Source organism: Panthera uncia, assembly GCF_023721935.1.
Source record: "Panthera uncia isolate 11264 chromosome A3 unlocalized genomic scaffold, Puncia_PCG_1.0 HiC_scaffold_12, whole genome shotgun sequence".
Lineage (NCBI taxonomy): Eukaryota > Metazoa > Chordata > Mammalia > Carnivora > Felidae > Panthera > Panthera uncia.
In genome coordinates this window covers 23,791,133-23,812,506 of record NW_026057579.1, presented here as the reverse complement: position 1 = coordinate 23,812,506, position 21,374 = coordinate 23,791,133, and the positions used below count along the sequence as shown (strand labels likewise).

The 21,374-nt window shown below is 35.1% G+C and overlaps 1 protein-coding gene across 1 annotated transcript in view; it reads left to right on the top strand.

The window, feature by feature from the left end:
- Window positions 1-18,964, top strand: part of TDRD15 (tudor domain containing 15) — a 29,217-nt gene extending 10,253 nt beyond the window's left edge. The window contains exons 3-4 of the mRNA XM_049651977.1: window positions 2,127-2,239; window positions 17,989-18,964. Of these exons, the coding sequence (XP_049507934.1) occupies window positions 2,127-2,185 (59 nt within the window). The 3' untranslated portion in view covers window positions 2,186-2,239; window positions 17,989-18,964. The remainder of the gene's footprint in view (window positions 1-2,126; window positions 2,240-17,988) is intronic.
- The last annotated feature ends 2,410 nt before the right edge of the window (window positions 18,965-21,374 follow it).

Sequence of the window (21,374 nt, the reverse complement as noted above, 5' to 3'; positions counted from 1 at the left end):
AGAGTGAACCAGTAAGTGAATTAAGTAAAAGTAGCTATTATGAAAACAAAGAACCAAACATTAAATTAAAAAAATCTTCACTAGGGAAAAATCATAAATTTGAGTGAGACAAATACAAGAACCATGGTTTCATGGACTAAGAATTTTCTAATACACTTGCCATGATCCATGTAAAACAAAAAATAAGAAAACATCAAGTGGTTTCATTGCCTTGTGTACTGTCCAAATTCCTAACCCCGATTACTCGTCCAACAGTGGTAGTGTAGTAGCCACTGCTGTTTGTTACTATTGCCTGCACGTGCTTTGAATCTAAGGCAAAATGGTTTTAGTTCTTGGTTGAAGTTATCAATATTTGAAATTGTTGCCTATTAAGGAAACTGGAAAAGTGGCTCTAATGGCCATGCTGTTGAATTTATACTTTGCACTGACATTAAGAAAGCTTTAAAAAATTCTGATGCCTGGGTCTCACTTTGAGATTGTTTTAATTGGTCAGGCTACCGCCTCCATGAGGATTTTAAAGCCCCCTGGGTGATTGTAATGTACAGAGAAGGTTGAGAACCACTGTTTTAGAGACGATTGTGGATAACTTTCTGAATTATTTTGTGAGAGAAAACAATTCTGGACTTTGTGAAAAGTCTTAAAATCTATTCCTCCTGTATTTGGAGGCCAGACTATACATAGTGAATTACAGCAATTCTGTGCTAAACTTAATTTGAAGTAAATATAGTAAAAATGCCACGATGTTAGAAATGACCTCAAAGTACAATACATTTATTTTGCCTTGCCCAGGTATTGTTTTAATGATAGAAGTTTCTGCCTCTTATGTTTAGAAAATTGGCTTAACTTTCCCCTAGTTTCACCCTACTGTAACATATCAGTATTAAAATATTCAAACTAGTTGTTTTTGTTTGCAGATTGTTTTCTTAAAAGTTACTAGTCTTTTCCCAGGATGTTTTTGCAGGTTTGTGTTGTTGCTTGTTTGTTTTTCCTGGAAGTCCTTGAATAGATAATTATGGGAACTAAAGAATGTAACAACCCTTCAAAAAGCACAGAAGTATCTAGTCACTCTTTGGTAATGAAGTAGTGCGTTATGTTGATTTGTGCTACCTTCCTATGCTTCCTTATTTAACCGGAGGACATTTTTGAAAGAAATTTGGAATGGCAACCAACTTTAGAGGAGAATTTTGTCTGACATTTTACATTTGAAATAATACACCTAGACATCCAAGGGGAATGGCTGACAGGCATGTAAAATGTTAGACTGAATTTTGAAAATACGAGACTTGTAGGTGATACACACTTATGAATCACTTGCATCAGATGTAGCATGGTATTTAAAAGTAAGGCCAGTGAGGCCCCTTGCTCCTTGAGTTTGAATTCCTGCTTCATCCCTTCTTAACTGTGAAACTGTAGGTAAGCTTTTTAACATGGCTGTGCCTCAGTTTTTTCATCTGGAATATGGAAATAATAACTATGCATTTGGCTTCTTGTGAGGACTGAATAAGTTAAAATGTGTAAAACCTTTTCACTAGTATCTGGTACAGAGTAAGTGCTCAGAAATTTTAGAAATATCAGCCATCCCAATAAAGCTCTAATGTATTTGTTTTGTAAATCTTTCGTGAAATTGCAATTTGAAAAATTTCTGATGTTGCTCTGCAAGAAACTGAAATATGTAGGGCAGTGTGTGTGTGTGTGTGTGTATCTATATCTATATCTATATCTGTATCTGTATCTATCTATATCTATATAGTACAATGGTTAGATTAACAGTTAAATTTCTATTTGGAAGATAGGATTTATGATTGAGATAATTATAGTTCTAAATAAAGATTAGAACAGGCTATATGTATTTTTTCCAAAAAGGGTATGTATTAGTGATTGTTTAAGAAAAGATATTTTCAGTTGTTATGTACAATTATATGTATATATTATAGTATATGTGTAATCTGATTATGCCATACTTCACTCCTCTTTTACCTTTTTCAATTGTGACTTTTAGAAATTAACTAAAATTCTGTTCATAGAAGGTATTTTCAAAATAAAATCTTGACTATGAATTAGACCCATAATGCTTGGAAAATTATATTACAGCATATTAATTATTACTGTTTTTGCTTGTGTTTCAGTGAAGGGAGATGAAAGCTCAGATCCTCTATGTATCAGTTTGGCAACAAATAATACATAGGATACCGAATAATTACTGTTTTGTTCTAGATGCTCCAAATATATAATAAAAGTGGTAAGCATATGACAATTTCTAATATTAAAGGTATCTTCAAGGCATCTAGATTGTTCAAATTATTTCCCTAGGAGACAATGATTAGAATGCTACAGAAATTCTATGTGACCAGGAATTGTGATGATTTGTTTGTAGAAGATTACTTAGGAAATGTGGTTCACTCCTAAAGTATTTTAAACATTTGACAAACCATTCTTTGCTTGTGTTTCCACAGTCATTAGATAATATTTTACCATTATCTGTATTTTTCAAGTGTCTTTCCTGACTGAAACCTTTGTTTCAGTTGCTGCTTTGTAGGGACATCATTGAAATCATGGAAAATACATAGAGAGTTAAGGCTATAGGACTGCATTCCCAGGAAAATATGGGTGCTTTTAGGACTGGCACTTATTAATAGGATATGGAAGAGAAGTCAGAGTTAATCCTATTCTTCCCTTTCTTTAGATCATACAGTGGGAGTTTTCTTTCATTTTATTTTGCAGTCATGCCTTTTTTTAAATTTGGTTTTACACTTTTGGTTGTTCATTAGTTGTAGATATTTGTGCCATTCAAGAACACTGCTGTTTGGTTGGGGGGGGGGGGTAGATATTTTGTCAGTGTATTTAACTGTGAATTAGAATTTATTTTTCAAGTAAACATTTATTGAGCAAATTTAGAGTATTGTTTTGATGCCAGGATAGAACCATAAAATCATGCAAATGTACTTGAGTCAGTGTCCACCAAATAGTTTTGAAGAACTAGAGATTTGGTGATTTAGAGAATATTTGGGGAAATTTAGAAATTTCCTAAGCTAGGTATGGAGAATCAAGTTTATCATTGTACATGTATATTGAATGTATTAATACTGTCATTTTTTTGAGGTTAGGAAGTAATTTCCAGAAATGCTGTTGTTTATGAATATATAGGAGTTTAAGTTGGGTATCTTGAAAGTTTATTCAGTGCAGGGAGGCTTCATATTTTTACGCTCCAAATTAATCTGTGGCTTGTGATTATTTTAGAGCAGAGAATTTAATATTTACTCTTTGTAATCGAATTTCTTTGAATACTTTTGTGTCATTTTCCTCCAAACCTCACCAGATCTCACAGATTATTTTGTGCAATTTGGAAAAGTACTTCTATTAGAAAATGAATTCACTTTATACAACTTCTGTGACTATTTAATACTGGGTTGCTTTTGTTGTTTTGTTACCATAAAACATGGCAAAGTTAATGATTTGGATAAGTAAACAAAAGAAATGAATAAAGTAAGATAAAGTAGTATTAATGGGTGTTTTTTGGTACCAGTTTTATCATGAAGGGCCTCATACCTCTTCAGTTTTTCAGAGTTCTGTTAATTTCATTTATGTGTCTTGAGGTACAGTATTTTATGTTTAGAAATAGACAAACTTCACAAATTTATTTATAGCATTTATGTTATTAAATACTGTAGAAAATGTTTTTACAAGACTACGTTTCAGTTAATTCCTAACTGATTTTTTATTAGACAGAAGCCCAATCTAGAAAGTAACTGAAGAAAGGATTAAAATTGTTTCCTTTTAAGATAAAAAGAGCTTAATTTAAAACCATTTTCCTCTTTTTTATGGAGCTACATTATTATTTTTGTTCTACATTAGCTAGTTTGTTATACTGTAAAATTACAACATGGAGGACGTATAGTAATATAGTTATTCAGAGTACTTTCAAGCAAAAACAAATAGTGTATTCATCTTAAAATTTATATTTTCTTAGGATTAAGTTTTATTAGATTTTACAGATAAGTCAATATTAAAATAATGCTTTTTCCTACTCTAAAACACTTGTATGAATTTAAGTTAGTAGAAGCTGTTATTTTATGAATGTTGGCAATAGACTATTGATTCAAAATTTGGGAAGTAGTAGCACATTTACATTTTTAGATTAAAATATTTCAAAGTTGAGGATTGCTAAGCTTTACTTTTTAAATTTATTTTTTAAAAATTTTTCTCAGAAACATACTTGATAATTTTTTTAAGTTTATTTTGAGAGAGAGCACTTGTGCATGCTCAAGCAGGGAAGGGATAGAGAAAGAGGGAAAGAGAGGATCCCAAGCAGGCTCCATGATATCAGCATAGAGCCCTGTGTGGGGCTCGATTCCATGAACCATGAGATCATGACCTGAGCTGAGATCCAGTCAGATGTTTAACTGACTGCACCCCTAAATTCATTTGTAATTTTGCTTTACTCCTATAAATTAAAAAATGTTATTTTTTGAACTCATGTAAAATTTTATAAGAATAGAAAAAGTATTCTTTAGAAATGATAATTGATTTGGTTTTTAAAAAAATATTCACGTATGCATTATTCAAATGGGTGTGTGTATTCAATTTTTTTTTAAACATTTATTCATTTTTGAGAGTGAGAGAGAGCATGAGTGGGGAAGGGGCAGAGAGAGACGGAGACAAAGAATCTGAAGCGCCTCCAGGCTCCAAGCTGTCAGCACAGAGCCTGATGTGGGGCTCAAACTCACAGACCACGAGATTGTGACCTGAGCTGAAGTGGGACGCTCAACCTGCTGAGCCACCCGGATGCCCCCTTTTATTTTTTTTAAGTTTATTTCTTTTGAGCGTGGCGGAGGGGCAGGAAGAGGTGGGGGGACAGAGAGAATCTCAAGCAGGTTCCATGCTGTCAGTTGGAAGCCCGGTGTGGAGCTCGAACTCTTCATGAACTGTGACATCATGACCTAAGCTGAAATCAAGAGTTGAACACTTAACAGCTGAGCCACCCGGACACCCCTATAACTTTTTCTGACTTTTATATGTGTATTTAACTCTGCTATTGCTTAAAAACTTCTTTTGTTCTAGTTGTGTACATTCAAGGGAAATTATTTTTGTTTTGTATATTGAGTATTTTGAGTTACTTTTTCACAGTAAAACATTATAAATATAGTTTGCTAAAATCTCAATGAGTATGTTTTAAAAGGGCAATATAGCATTAACAGAATCATACCTTGTGCATTATAGTGATGAAAAATTGAATTCACTTTAACATTTCCTTTAACCAAAATTAGTCCTTACTCAGACACTCGGCACAATTTTTTTTCTCTTTAAAGGTATTTCTAATTCTCAAAACAGTTTTTAATTTTTCATTTTTTTTCACTTTTGAAGGAATGCTGGAGTTTTAAAAATTATAAATCTTTTTATTTGGCCTATAATTTGGATATATTTCTCAACTTTTTAAGAGTCTCCCGCATTATATTTATTTTCTACATTTGACTTCTAGAATTTTTCTTAGGTTATATCATGATAGCCATACTAAGAGTATTTAAGATTCTTATAGAAGTTCCCCTTTGATGATACATTAACATCTTAGTGTGAACTCTATGTAATGGTTTTTAATGTATTTTCTTAGTTTTCTCATAATTTTTCATTAATCACAAAGTGATCAGTTATTGACTAATGTTATAATGCTATTTCATAATACATTTGTCTCTGTGTCCTTGAACATATTGATAATCTCTGAAAATCTTCTCCTTAGTACTAAAACCTTATCTTTTATAATCTTGTTACAGTCTTCTATATGGTACATTCATTCATCAAACTGTGTTAGATATAGGAGATACAAAAATGAGTCAAATTCTGGTTTTTAAGATACTTACATTATAGTGGTGGAAGCACATTAATAATTATCACAAAGAATGGTACATGGTATGTAATAAAGGTATATAATAAGGTGCTTTAGGACCACAGAAGACCTTGCACTTTACTTCCTGGGATTGGGGGACCAGTTGGAAAAAGACTTTAAAAATATGACCTGTGATGGGGCACTTGGGTGGCTCAGTAGGTTAAGCATCCAACTTCAGCTCTGGTCACGATCTCACAGTTCCTGGGTTTGAGCCCCACGTCAGGCTCTGTGCTGACAGCTCAGAGCCTGGAACCTGCTTCAGATTCTGTGTCTCCTCCTCTCTCTGCTCCTCCTTTGCTTGTGCTCTCTCTCTCAGAAATAAATATACACTAAAACAATTTTAAAAAATGACCTGTGAGCCTGATTCTTCAAAGATATGCTAGGGAACTTAGACCTACAAGGAAGGAAATTAGAGGCCACATGGTACAGCCACGCACAACTGACTCAGTACAATCACCCTATTTTGTTTTGATCGCCAAGGCCTGAGGGGAGTTGGGAATATAGAAAGTGACTACTCATGGGTGTGGAGTTTCTCTTTGGGGCTCTGAAAATGTTCAGAAGTTAAATGGTGACAGTGGTTACACAATTCTTTGAATATACTAAAACTTACTGATCTGTACACTTGAACAAGGTGAATTTTATGACCCCTGAATATTTCAGTAAAGCTTCTTAAAAATTACATGTATGAAGCTTATGTATAGCTTATGAATTCAATAAGCTATTCCTTGAGACTGTTTAGAGAAGAACAGAGAAGTGTAATGAAATTCTGATATCTAGTTTAGGGATTTCAAAATTAAAGGGAATAAAATCTCAAACCTCAAGAACCAAAAAATAAATGAAAAAGGAGATTGCTAGGGTGGGGAGAATGGCATCCTTAGTCTAGATCATTCTATGCATGTCATTATTAGCTATTGGTCATAATAATAGCTATTACTAGCTATTAGCATTTTTAAACCTTTGTTATGTAAAAAAAGTTTTTTTAATGTTTAGTTTTGAGAGAGAGCAGGAGACAGAGTGCAAGTGGGGGAGTGGTAGAGAAAGAGGGAGACAGAATCTGAAGCAGGCACCAGGCTCTGAGCTGTCAGCGTAGAACCGGATGTGGGGCTTGAATTCATGGACTGTAAGATCATGACCTGAGCCAAAGTTGGACACCTAACTGACTGAGCCACCTAGGCACCCCTAAACCTTGTTATTTTCTTAAAAAATGTTTTTAATGTTTATGTTAGACATAGTGTGAGCGGGAGAGGGCAGAGAGATAGCGAGGCACAGAATCTGAAGCAGGCTCCAGGCTTTGAGCCTCTGTGCTGACAGCTCAGAGCCTGGCACCGGGCTCAAACTAACAAACTGTGAAATCATGACCCGAGCCCAAGTTGGATGCTTAACTGACTGAGCCACCTTAGGCACCCCTAAACCTTGTTATTTTTAAGTGTAGACCTAAAAGTGTACAAAACCAAGATATATAGCTACAGGCTTTCTGATAAAACACCTGTGTAACTGCTACACAGTGCAAAAATGGATCATTACCAGGACTCCAGAAGCTCTTTTCCTGTCCTCTCAAGTATTTATGCCCTTCTCTCCAAAGGAACTACTACCCTGACTTTTGTGGCACTATGTTCCTTTCTTTTTGTGTCTTTAAAGTAGTTTTACCACCTAATTTTGCCAACAACCAAGAAATAATGCTTTTTTCTTTTAATGGTTATATATGGAACTGATAGTATGCTTTTTTTTTTTCTTTAAGTTTTTACCTGAGCCAAAACCAAGAGTTAGACACTTAACTGAGCCACCCAGGCACTCCAGTAGTATGTTTTTGTTTCTTTTTGCACAATTTTTAAGTACGAGATTTATCCTTTTTGTGTGTGTGTGTAGTTATGGTTCATTTATTTTAATTTCTTAAAATTATGTATTTATGTATTTATAACACAAGCAAAAAGGGGAGGGGTGGAGAGAGAGAATCCCAATCAGGCTCTGTGCTGTCAGTACAGAGCCCTATGTGGGCTTGAATTTATGAACCATGAGATCATGATCTGAGCTGAAACTGAGTCAGACACTTAACCAATTGAGCCACACAGGTGCCCCATTCGTTTTCATTTCTGAATAAATAATTTTTATTATAGGGTATAAATTTATTCATTCTATTCTTGACAATTTTTTTAGTTTTCAACTATTGCAGATAATAAGGGAAATAACTGCGTGTCATTTCATGAACACGTATGTGCATTTCTGTTGGATGTGTCTGGGTTTCATTGCTGGAATTGTTGGGTCATTGTACACTAGAGGTAGAGAATAGAGGTAGGATGAAACCCTCTGGATGGGTAATTCTCTTCATCTGGTTGAGTGTTACTCCTGTGGAGGATGCCTATGATAAGCATTGAGATGAATCACCAAGATTGATATGCCAAGATTCACATGGTCATTACCACTGGCTCATCCAAATGCCTCTTCTGCAGGTTTCCTTATCTTTGTCTTCCATACTTGTACCTTCTGAGCCCCAGCCAACCAACTTAACCAGTTACCACTGTGTGGCAGTCTATATGTGGTTACCTTAGGTTTCTTCCATTTCCATTCAGAAAGGATGTAGGGTGTGCCCAAAGGGAAAGTTTCTTCTTAGCATTGTTCCTTCAGGGATGTCCCTGAATGGGCATGTAGTCAGGCAGTAGTGCATGCTGGCTTGCCGTGGCATACTGTGTTGACCAATTTATGGATCATACTTGATTGTTAAAATATCCTCTGTCAGCTGGTCATAGGAAACCTTCCTGGGAAGACCAAAATATGATTTTTGAATGTTAAAACACCCTTGCATTTTTGTGATGTCTCATGTAGGCATGTTATGCAGTCTTTTTAATGTTTTGCTAAATTTGGTGCTAGTGTTATTAAAGGAATTTTGTTTATAAGGAATATTGGTCTATGGTTCTTTTTTCTCCACTTTGTTATGTCTTCTCTGGATTTGGTATCGGGAACAGAATGAGTTGGGAAAGGTCTCCTCTATCATCTGAAAATTTTTATGTAGGATTATATTTCTCCTTTGAAAGAAATTTCATTTTTTCCCCATGGTTCTTCCATTTTCTGTTTCATTTCTGCTTTGACTTTTACTGTGTTTGATTTGCTTTTTCTAGCTTCTTGAAGTAGCTATTATTTTAGATCTTTGTCTTTTGTAATAGAAGTGCTTAATGCCAGAAACTGCTTTAAAGTTTATATGTTGAGAGAGAGAGTGAGAGAGAGGAGGAAGAGTGGGGAAGGGGTGGAGATAGAGGGAGAGAGAGAATCCCAAGCAGGCTCTGTACTGTTAGCACAGAGCCTGATGCAGGCTCAAACCCATGAACTGTGAGATCATGACCTGAGGCAGAACCAAGCATCGGACACTTAACTAATTGGGCCACCCAGGCACCCCCAGAAACAACTTTTTAAGTGTTCTTCAGGTGCAGCCCATATATTTTGAAGTGTGTCCATTTTTTAGGTTATTTTTTAATGCCCCTTTATTTATATTAATTTGGATCCAATAACAGTGATTTTCTCAGCTTTTGTTTTCCTCTGAATATCTTTAACTTTAGGCATATTTTCATATCATATGATAAGCTCTTTTCTTTCTTTTTTTGATAAGCTCTTTTCAGATGTACAATTCAGTGTTTGGTATTTGTCACAAGTTGTGCAACTATCCCCATTAAAAACTTTTACAACATCTTATTCAATATTCCTACATACATTTACTGTTAATTCCCATATCCTTTTCTACCCCCACTCCCTGTTTCAGGCAAACATTAATTTCTGTCCTTAACACTTCTCTTTTCTGGACTTTTTATATAAATGGAATCGTGATATTTGGTCTCTTGTGTTTGGCTTCTTTCACTGAGTAAAATGTTTTTGAGCTACATCCATATCATAGTGTGTATCAGTAGTTCATCCTTTCTTATTGCTTAATAGTATTTCATTGAATAAATATACATATTTCTAAGTTTTGACTGTTAGGATTAATGCTGCTAAAAATATATATGTACAAACCTTTATGTGAATGTGTTCATTTCTCTTGGATATATACCTAAGAGTGGAATTACTGGGTCTTTTGGTAAAGTCATGTTTAATGTTTAAAAAATCCAAACTGTTTTTCAAAGTGAGTGTACCATTTTTATATTCCTGTTGACTATATGGAGGTTTTGCTGATTCTCTGTATCCTTCTATCCTTGTCAATATGTTGTGTCTTTAAAATCCACCCACCCCCCACTGGCAACCACTGTTTCTCTCCACTTAAGGTCTTTTTTTTTTTTTTTTTTTTTTAAATTCATTTTGGCTTAATCTCTGACCTATTTCACTTAGCATTATAGCCTCTAGGTCCATTTGTGTACCTGGGAAGATTGCTGCCTTGCCTTTTTTTTTTCTTGAGTGACTGATATTCCATTGCAAATACACGTACCAGATTTTCTTCATCCATTCATCTATGGATGGACTCTTGGGTTGCTTCCATTTCTTGGCTATTATAAATCATGCTGGAATAAACATAGGAGTGCATGTATCTTTTTCAAATTAGCATTTTTATTTTCTTTGGGTAAATACCTGGTACTGAAATTATTGGATCATATGGTAATTCTGTTTTTAATGTAAGAAACCTACATACTATTTTCCCTAGTAGTGGAACCAATTTACATACCCTTCAACAGTGCATGAGGGTTCCTTTTTCTCCACGTCCTTGTTTACACTTGTTATTTATTCTGTTTTTGATGTTGGCTGCCAGATGTGAGGTAATATCTCATTGTGATTTTAATTTGCTTTTCCCAGCTGATTAGTGATGTTGATCATCTTTTCGTGTGTTGGCCATCTGTATGTTGTCTGTAGAAAAATTCTATTCAAGTCCTCCACTCATTTGTAATTTGATTGTTTTTTGGTGTTGAGTTATAGAAGTCCTTTATATATTTTGGATATTAGCCCCTATCAGATATGTCATTTATAAATATTTTCTCCCATTCAGTAAATAGGCGGTGGTCTGCTTTGTGATGGTTTCCTTTGCTGTGCAAAAGCTTTTTATTTTGGGGTAGTCCTAGTAGTTTAATTTTGCTTTTGTTGCCCTTGCCCAAGGTGACCTATCTAGAAAAATATTTCTATGGCTGATATCAAAGAAATTACTGCCTATGTTTTCTTCAAGGGGTTTTATGGTTTCAAAGTTTCACATTTGGGTCCTTAATCCATTTTGAGTTTATTTTTCTGTATGGTGTAAGAAAATGACCCAGTTTTATTATTTTTCATGTAGCTCTCCAGTTTTCCCAGCACCGTTTGAAGAGACTATCTTTTCCCCATTATATATTCTTGCCTTCTGCATTGTAGATTCATTGAACATATAAGTGTGGGTTTGTTTCTGGGCCCTCTATTCTGTTTCATTGATCTGTGTGTCTGTTTTTGTGCCAATACCATACTGTTTTAATTACTATAGCTTTGTAGCATACATTGAAATCTAGGATTATAATACTCCAGCTTTGTTCTTTCTGAAGACTGCTTTGGCTATTTGGGGTCTTTTGTGGTTCCATACAAATTTTAGGATTATTTATTCTAGTTATGTAAAAAATGTTGATTATCTTGATAGGGATTGCAGTAAATCCATAGACTGCTTTAGGTAGTATGAACATTTTAACCATGTTGGCTCTTCTAGTCCATGAGCATGGAACATCTTTCCATTTATTTGTGTCTTCAATTTCTTCCATCAACATTTTATAGTTTTTGGAATATAGGTCTTTCACCTCCTTGGTTAAGTTTTGTTCCTAGTTATTATTTTTGGTACAATTGTAAGTGGGATTGTTTTCTTAATTTCCCTGTGCTATTTCATTATTAGTGTATAGTAATTAAGTAGATTTCTATATATTTTGTATCCTGTGACTTTACTGAATTCATTTAACAGTTCTAGTAGTTTTTTTTTTTTTTTCTGGAGTCTTTAGCGGTTTCTTATACACATTTTAATATAATCTGCAAATAGTAAAGTTTTACTTCTTCGTTACCAATTTGGATGCTTTTTCTTGTCTAAATGCTGTGCACAGACTTCTACTATGTCAAATAAAAATGGTGAGAGTGACCATCCTTGTCTTGTTCATGATCTTAGAGGAAAGGGTCCCAGTTTTCACCATTGAGTATGATGTTAGCTGTGCATGTTTCATATATGGCCTTTATTACGTTGAGGTGTGTTCATTCTACATCGACTTTGTTGAACATTTTTTATCATGAATGGATGTTGTACTTTATCAAATGTTTTTTCTGAATCTGTTGAGATGTTTTCTCTTCTTAATGTGGTATATCATTTTGAATATATTTATGAATATTGAGCTACCTTTGCATATCTGGAATAAATTGCACTTGATGTGAATGATTTTGTTTAATGTATTATATTTGGTTTGCTAATATTTTGTTGAGGAATTTTTTATGTTTATCACAGATATTGACCTGTAGTTTTCTTTTTTTGTAGTGTTTGGTTTGGTATCAGGGTAATGTTGCCCTGCTAGAATGAATTTAAAAGCTTTCTTCCTCTTCTGTTTTTTGGAATATTTGAGAGGAATGGGTACTGATTCTTCTTCAAATTTAAATCCTTTAAATCATGTAAATGTTTAGTAGAATTCACCTGTGAAGCTGTCTGGTCCTGGATTTTGTTTGTTGGGAGATTTTTTGACTACTGATTCTATTTCATTGCTAGTAACTGGTCTGTTCAAATTTACTGTTGCTTCCTGATTCAATTTTGGAAGGTTATGCTTCTAGAAATCTATCCATTTCTTCTAGGTTGTCCAATTTGTTGGCATAATAGTCTTACCTTTTATTTATGTGGTGTAGTTTGTTATTTCTCCATTTATCATTTCATTTGAGTTCTCTTTTTTCTTGATGAGTCTGGCTAAAGATTTATCAGTTTTGCTTATATTTTCAAAGAACCATCTCTTGGTTCTTCATCTGTCATTTTCATTCTTGCCATCCTAGTGGATGTGAAAATGTATCTTTTGGTTTTAGTTTGCATTTCACTAATGATATTGAGTATCTTTCCATGTGCTTCTTAGCCATTTGTATATCTTCCTTAAATAAAAGTTTTCAAAAATTGTTACCATTAATATTTTTTTTGTCTCTTTATTGTTGAGTAGTAAGAGTTTGTTTCTGGATACAGGTCCCTTATCCTGTATATGGTTTACAAATATTTTCCCCCACTTTGGGTTGTCTTCTCACTTTGATCTCCTTTTGAATCACAAATTATTTAATTTTGATGGAGTCCAGTGTGTATCCATATTTTTGTTGCTTTTGCATTTGCTTTTGGTGTCATACATAGGAAGTCATTACCTAATCCAAGATGGTGAATATTTATAAAAGTTTCTCCTAAGAGTTTTAAAATCTTAACTTATATTTAGGTCTCTGATCTATTTTGAGTTAATTTTTGTTTGTGGTATGAGGTGGGATATAACTTTATTTTTTTGCAGGTGGAGTTCCAGTTTTTACATCACCATTTATTTTATTTTTATTTATTTTTTCAATATATGAAATTTATTGTCAAATTGGTTTCCATACAACACCCAATGCTCATCCCAAAAGGTGCCCTCCTCAATACCCATCACCCACCCTCCCCTCCCTCCCACCCCCCATCAACCCTCCGTTTGTTCTCAGTTTTTAAGAGTCTCTTATGCTTTGGCTCTCTATCACTCTAACCTCTTTTTTTTTTCCCTTGCCTTCCCCCATGGGTTTCTGTTAAGTTTCTCAGGATCCACAAACGAGTGAAAACATACGGTATCTGTCTTTCTCTGTATGGCTTATTTCACTTAGCATCACACTCTTCAGTTCCATCCACATTGCTACAAAGGACCATATTTCATTCTTTCTCATTGCCACGTAGTACTCCATTGTGTATATAAACCACAATTTCTTTATCCATTCATCAGTTGATGGACATTTAGGCTCTTTCCATAATTTGGCTATTGTTGAGAGTGCTGCTATAAACATTGGGGTACAAGTGCCCCTATGCATCAGTACTCCTGTATCCCTTGGGTAAATTCCTAGTAGTGCTATTGCTGGGTCGTAGGGTAGGTCTATTTTTAATTTTCTGAGGAACCTCCACACTGTTTTTCAGAGTGGCTGCACCAATTTGCATTCCCACCAGCAGTGCAAGAGGGTTCCCATTTCTCTACATCCTCTCCAGCATCTATAGTCTCTTGATTTGTTCATTTTGGCCATTCTGACTGGCGTGAGGTGATATCTGAGTGTGGTTTTGATTTGTATTTCCCTGATGAGGAGTGACGTTGAGCATCTTTTCATGTGCCTGTTGGCCATCCGGATGTCTTCTTTAGAGAAGTGTCTATTCATGTTTTCTGCCCATTTCTTCACTGGGTTATTTGTTTTTCGGGTGTGGAGTTTGGTGAGCTCTTTATAGATTTTGGATACTAGCCCTTTGTCCGATATGTCAGTTGCAAATATCTTTTCCCATTCCGTTGATTGCCTTTTAGTTTTGTTGGTTGTTTCCTTTGCTGTGCAGAAGCTTTTTATCTTCATAAGGTCCCAGTAGTTCATTTTTGCTTTTAATTCCCTTGCCTTTGGGGATGTGTCACGTAAGAAATTGCTATGGCTGAGGTCAGCAAGGTCTTTTCCTGCTTTCTCCTCTAGGGTTTTGATGGTTTCCTGTCTCACATTCAGGTCCTTTATCCATTTTGAGTTTCTCTTTATGATTGGTGTAAGAAAGTGGTCCAGTTTCATTCTTCTGCGTGTTACTGTCCAGTTCTCCCAGCACCATTTGTTAAAGAGACTGTCTTTTTTCCATTGGATGTTCTTTCCTGCTTTGTCAAAGATCAGTTGGCCATACATTTGTGGGTCTAGTTCTGGGGTTTCTATTCTATTCCATTGGTCTGTGTGTCTGTTTTTGTGCCAATACCATGCTGTCTTGATGATTACAGCTTTGTAGTAGAGACTAAAGCCTGGGATTGTGATGCCTCCTGCTTTGGTCTTCTTCTTCAAAATTACGTTGGCTATTCAGGGCCTTTTGTGGTTCCATATGAATTTTAGGATTGCTTGTTCTAGCTTCGAGAAGAATGCTGGTACAATTTTGATAGGGATTGCTTTGAATGTGTAGATAGCTTTGGGTAGTATTGACATTTTGACAATATTTATTCTTCCAATCCATGAGCACGGACTGTCTTTCCATTTCTTTATATCTTCTTCAATTTCCTTCATAAGCTTTCTATAGTTTTCAGCATACAGATCTTTTACATCTTTGTTTAGATTTATCCCTAGGTATTTTATGCTTCTTGGCATCACCATTTATTTTAAAAGGCTATTCTGTGTTCACTGAGTTGTTGTGGAACCTTTGGCAAAATCACTTGACCCAAAATGATTTATTTATGGACTCTTAATTCTCTTCCATTGATCTATGGGACTAGTCTCTTGCCTGTACTTCACTGTTGTGATTACTCTAGCTTTGGAATATTTTTGAAATCAAAGGGTAAGTTCTCTCTCTCTCTCTCTCTCTCTCTCTCTTTTTCCATATTGCTTTGGCTGTTTTGGGTCTATTACATTTCCACATGAATGTAAGGATCATTTTTTATTTCTAAAAAATACAAAAAAGCTAGATTTTACAGCAGTTGATTCAATCTATAGATTCTTTAGGGGAGACTTGCTATCTTAACAATATTGAATCTTCCAATCCATGAACAGGGAATATCGTGTGTTTATCTTTAATTTCCATCTACAATGTTTGTAAGTTTTAGTGCACAAGTCTTGAAACTCTTACTCTTTATTTCTAGATATTTTCTTCCTTTGTTGCATGAAATATATTGTTGATTTAATTCTCTAATTGTTCATTGTTTACTGGAATACAATTGATTTGGATTTTGACCTTGTATTCTGTAACCTTTCTGTACTTGTTTATTCTAATTTATATGTGTATGAGTATAGTTCTTTGGATTTTCTGCATATAGAATGTTGGATGCAAGTAAAATTTAAGTTTTCCCTTTCCATTTGGATCCTTTCCCCCTTTTTTTTTCTTGGCAGAGAGTACTCCAGTATAACGTTGAAAAGTGGTGAAAGCAGGCATCCATGTCTCATCCATGTTAGGAGAAAGGCCTTCTGTCTTACACTATTATGATATTTGTGATAGGTGTTTTAACCTTTAATCAGGTTGAGGAAGATATTTTCTAGTCCAAGTTTGAGAGTTTTTATCACTAATGTCTACTTTAATAATTTCTCTTGGTTATATGTCGCTTTTTCCTCTTTTTTCCCCTGTTTTTTAATTACATGGAAGACACTGTGTATGTATATTGTAGTTTTGGATTATGTTATCCTCTTAAGATTTAAAATTTTTGTTCTGGTAGGTGGTTAAATTGCTAATGGATCACTTGGATTTTATCAAGATCTAGTTTAAGGGCACATCTATTTAATTTTGTTCTCATGCTTTTTGTATCTTCTATGGCATAACTTTTCTGGGGTCTCCACTGAATGCCTGGGTTGTTTTTCCAGGGTGCTTCTATTCTGGCTTGGCCCAAACTGCAAAATCTCCCAAGCACTCTGTTGCCTCCAGAATCTCTTCTCAGCTTTCAACCTCTTAACATAGCTACACTAACTATGGAGTCTTGCCCTGTAGCTTTGTGGACTAGGAGTTCGCTGAGGACCTGGAGAATTACCATGCAAGCTTCTGGGTTTCATTCTCTGTGGCTCTAACTGTGGCACACAAATCCCAGTTGCTATAAATAGCCTTGACCTTTGATTTCTGCATCCTTAATTCAGTAAAACTGCTCCATGCTTGACCTCACTTCCTGCCCATGGTTCAAATAATTTTGGACGAATCACGCATGTTACCTTTCTCAAGGATTGTAGCCCTTCCATGGGTGCTGTGCAACGCCTGCAAACAGTTTTATATGTTCTCTAGGTTTTGGGTCCAGTTGTTTATCATAGGGCAGTTACTTTTGCAGCCAAGACAAGACTTCCCTAGTTTGTCACTAAACTTCTAGCATTCAATAAGGAAGCACTTGGAGGTAATACAGGCAATCATTTGGATTCTGGGCATAGTCTTCTCATCTCTTGTTTAATTTCTGCCCTAGTTCTCTAGTAGAAGCTGGATCAGGCGCCTCAGTCAATATATACAACTCTTATTCTTTGTTCAGTGCATGAGGAGCCCAAAGTGGCTTTTTTTCCCATGTTATTTTTTCCATGTTATTTTAATAGGATTTTGAGAGACAGAAAAAACACATGTGTTACAAGCATTCGTGTTCCCTCCTGTCATTGTGCGTATTGCCTGTAGTACTTTGTTTTCATCACTCATTTCTAGATAAACTGACAGAGAGGATTTTAGTTTCTGAATTTGGCCACAACACTATCTCCTGTCTCCATACTCTTCAAAGAGTATGGAGAAGTGATGGTGCTTGATTTGTGAAGTTGGGTCATATTAGGCTATGTACCTCTGACTTGTTCACTAGAATAGTTACGCTCAATGCTGCATTGCCATGTAAGTAATCCAATTACCTTGAGGCCGCCATGCTTTGAGGGAACTGAAGCTACATGAACAGGTTATGTTTAGATCTTTTTTTTTTTTTTTTTGATAGTTCCAGTGTAGGACCATTTGAGTCTCCCTAGATAAGGCCCAGACATTGTGGAACACAGATAAGCCAACTTTTCGATGTTTTCTCCAAATTTCTGCCTCATAGGATCTGTGACATAATATTATTATTTTTATCACTGGGTTTCAGAATAAGTTGTTACATGGAAATAAATAATAAATGGAGTAGACTTTGGTACCAGATATGAGATGTTGCTATAACTTTTGGACTGAAGAGTGGGCAGAAACTGGAAGGAAACCTGAAGGTCCTCAAGGAGGCTGTCTGTGAGGGCTTTAAGGAAGTTGAGGAAAATGTTGAAAGCTGGAGGAAAGGAGACTGGAAATCTTTGTTATATATATTAAAGAAAATCTAGCAAAATTGCCACTGCCATAGTATGGAAAACATGAAAATCTATCTAATGAACTGAGGATTTAGTTTCCAAGCAATTTGGAAATTCAAGAGATTTCCAAGCAATTACTGCATGTGTTCTGATTCTTAGTTTTGAATGAGTGTGCTATAGAAGTTGTTCTATGCTTGCCCCACAGTGGTATGTTGGATGTGTGTGGGCTAACATGCCACTTTGTTTCATAGGTCTTCAGATCAAGAGGATTGTCCTTGGGGAACTACTTCTGGGAGCCTAATCTACACTTGGACCTGAATTAGATGATGAGGTCTGAGACTGTTCTGATGCCATAATGGATTGAGACTTTGGAGGTCTTGGGGGAGGGTGTAGTATATTCTACATATGGGAATGATATGAACTGGGGCCAGAGGGCAAACTGCGTCACACTTTATTATCCAAAGGTTGTCTCGGTAATATTTTCTAAGCTTTCATCTACTTTGACTTAGCTGTTCCCATCAAGAAGGGGAATATAATTATCCTTCCCTTGGATCTGTGCAGGCTTATGAGTGCTGTGACCAAAGCATAGAGTAGAAGTGATGCTGTGTGATCTTAAAAAGGTAGTTCACAAACGGTAACGTAGATTTCACCTTATTTTCTGGAACACTTGTACCTGGTGTCTTGGACCATCATGCAAGAAATCCAAATACCACATCCAGGTTGTGAGGAAACGCAAGCCATGTGGGGAGGCAATGTGTAGGGGCTCCTGTCAACAGTTCCAGAGCCCAGCCATTTGAGTTTTCCTTGCTGAAGCCATGGGTATTGTACAGAGACAAGCCAGCTCCATCATGTTCATACCCAAATTCCTAAGCTTCAGGACCCATAAACTTAATAGAATAGTTGTGTTTTATACACTAAGCCTCGAGGTAGTAACTGGAACAACTGGATAACTTATAAACCATGTTATAAAGAATCATCAGCGTTCTTGGTGTATAGTAAGAGTAAAGAGGCCTGGTAATGAGTAAAGTGAATTTCAGTGAAAAAGTCTGACACATTTTATTGCCTAATGGCTTGCTTATTCATTTATTTGGTTTTGGGATGCTAAGTCCTTTGGCTATCTGAATTCCAGAGAGTAGATGTGCCACTGTACTAGTTTATTTGTAAACATTCCATTTAGTTTGCATTGTGTTCTACTTGATTTAAAACTCAATAAATATGATTCCTTCAGTTTGCCTCAATATTTTACACATAGATTTGAGATGAATACATATTAAATATTTTGTCAACTTTTTAGAGGGCATTATTCATGAGTTTTAAAAAATGAAAATGACTTATAGATGACCTAGGATATAGGTAATTATATATTAATGTTAACCTCTTTTATTAATAAGGGTTAAAGTCTATATTTTAAGGGACTTTATTCGTGATCTATATATACATAACTTGAACACTTTTATGAGATGAAGATAAAAGCAAGTTTTTCTAGCAGATAAAAATGTTTCTATAATTTGAGGGTTTTACTGCCATCTAGTGGCATTCATTTCTGTGGTTTAAATTCCTTTTAGCTTTATTTCTACTCCTCTTTTAGGATTATTTTCTCAATACTTAAGACTTTTCTTTTAAAGGAAAAATATATTTCAGCTGCCTAAACAGACGATAGATTTTTTTGAAGAAACATTGTATTCTACAGAAGCCTCACATATATATGTATATATATATATATATATATATATATTTAATATAAATGAATAAATATGACCATGTTATTCATTCTTAGGTATGTTTTTTTTTCCTGCACTTTATTTTCATTTGCTTGGGTTCCCCTTATTTTTCCATCCATAGAATTTCTGACTCCTGCCCTAAGGTAGGTCATAAGTCTAGGTTTTCTTCATGTGCATATAATTCAGTGAATGAATGAATATAATTATGTAAACAAACACAATGTATGTGCTTTTGTTATGTTTTAGAAAAAAGATCACGCGTAATTTTCTGCATGTTACTTTTCTTAGCACATCAAAAACCTAAGAAGTAATGCAGTTCTGTTAAATGTGTGCGTGATTTTAAAAAGTACAGATGTATTTTAATTTTGTTTTCAGCAACTTCTCTTTTGATAGACATTTTTTTGCCACCTTGAACATGACTGTGATACATATCTGTGGATGTATATCATTATATAGGGGTAACTTTGTTTCTCTGAGATAGCTTTTTAGTAGTGAGATTGCTGGGTGAAATAACATTTTTAATCGAATACGTGTTTGAATAGATGTTACTATATTGCTTTTAAAAACTGTGTATGAGAATACCTTTTTCCCTACATTACCATTAATACATTTTATAGCATTTTAAACATTTCTGCCTGTATAAGAAGGTCAAATGATTATTTAATTTCCTGATTACTAGAGAATTTGAACAACTTTACATGTGTGTTGATCCTGAATTTTTCTGAGTTTTCTGACTTTAATGCTTGCACTTTGTATATTGTAAGATGTTAACCCCTTGTTTATCACCTCGGTTTACAAATATTTTGTACACAAGCCAACAAAGTTTTAACACTTCATACAATTAAACAGGTGTATCTGTTTCAGGCACTGAATTTCCTAGGCATGTAATTAAAGTCTCTCTCACACATGGATTGTATATTCCAAGTTCCTTCCCTGCCTTTTTTTCACTTTGCAAAGTTTTTATTGTCTGAGTTTTAAGTTTAAATCTTAATCCATCTGGAGTTATTAAACTTTTCAAAATTGAAAGATAACATATACACAGCAAAGTACAGTATTAAAGGATTATCCCAAAGTAAACAGACCCATGTAATCACCAGCCAGTCACTGAGAATAATTTGTATTTTTTTTTTAAAGTTTATTTTGAGAGAGAGCACACATGCGTGTGTTGGCTCTTGTGGGGGAGGGGCAGAGAGAGCTGGACAGAGAGACAGTCTCAAGCAGGCTCTGTGCTGTCATTGCAGAGCCCAAAGCGGGACTAGATCCCACAAACTAGGACATCATGACCTGAGCCCAAACCAGGAGTCAGATGCTTAAACAAGTTACTCAGGTGCCCCTCTTGTCTCTTTGTAATTATTAAAACTGCATTATCCTCGATATCCTTGTCATGATATCTATGATCATTGCCTTCCTGATTTTGTTCCTATTTTTGCCTCCTAAACTGGATTCCTAAACATTACAGTTGTTTTTTTGCTCATTGACCTTAATATAAATTAATACAATGTGTATTTTTCATATTCGATGTCTTCTTAAAATTTCATTGGGAGATCTACATTGTGGTGTGCAGCAGTTCTTGCTGTGTGGTATTCCATTGTATGAATATGTAATTATTCCACTGTTGATGGATATTTGGATTTCTTTTTCGGTGAATGGCTACATGGAATATGGCTATGAACATTCTTGAACATTACTCTTGATGCCTTTGTGCATATATTTCAGTTGGATATATATTTCAGAGAGAAACTGATGGCTCATAGAACATGTAGATTTCTAGCTTCAGTAGGTCAGTAATTATTGTCTCAGAAGTTTTCCAAAGTCATTGTACCAGTTTATTCTTCTACTAGTGAGTAAGAATTCCATTTCACATCTTCACCAACACTTAGCATTGTCTTTATGGGTGGTTACAGGTATCTGACTGT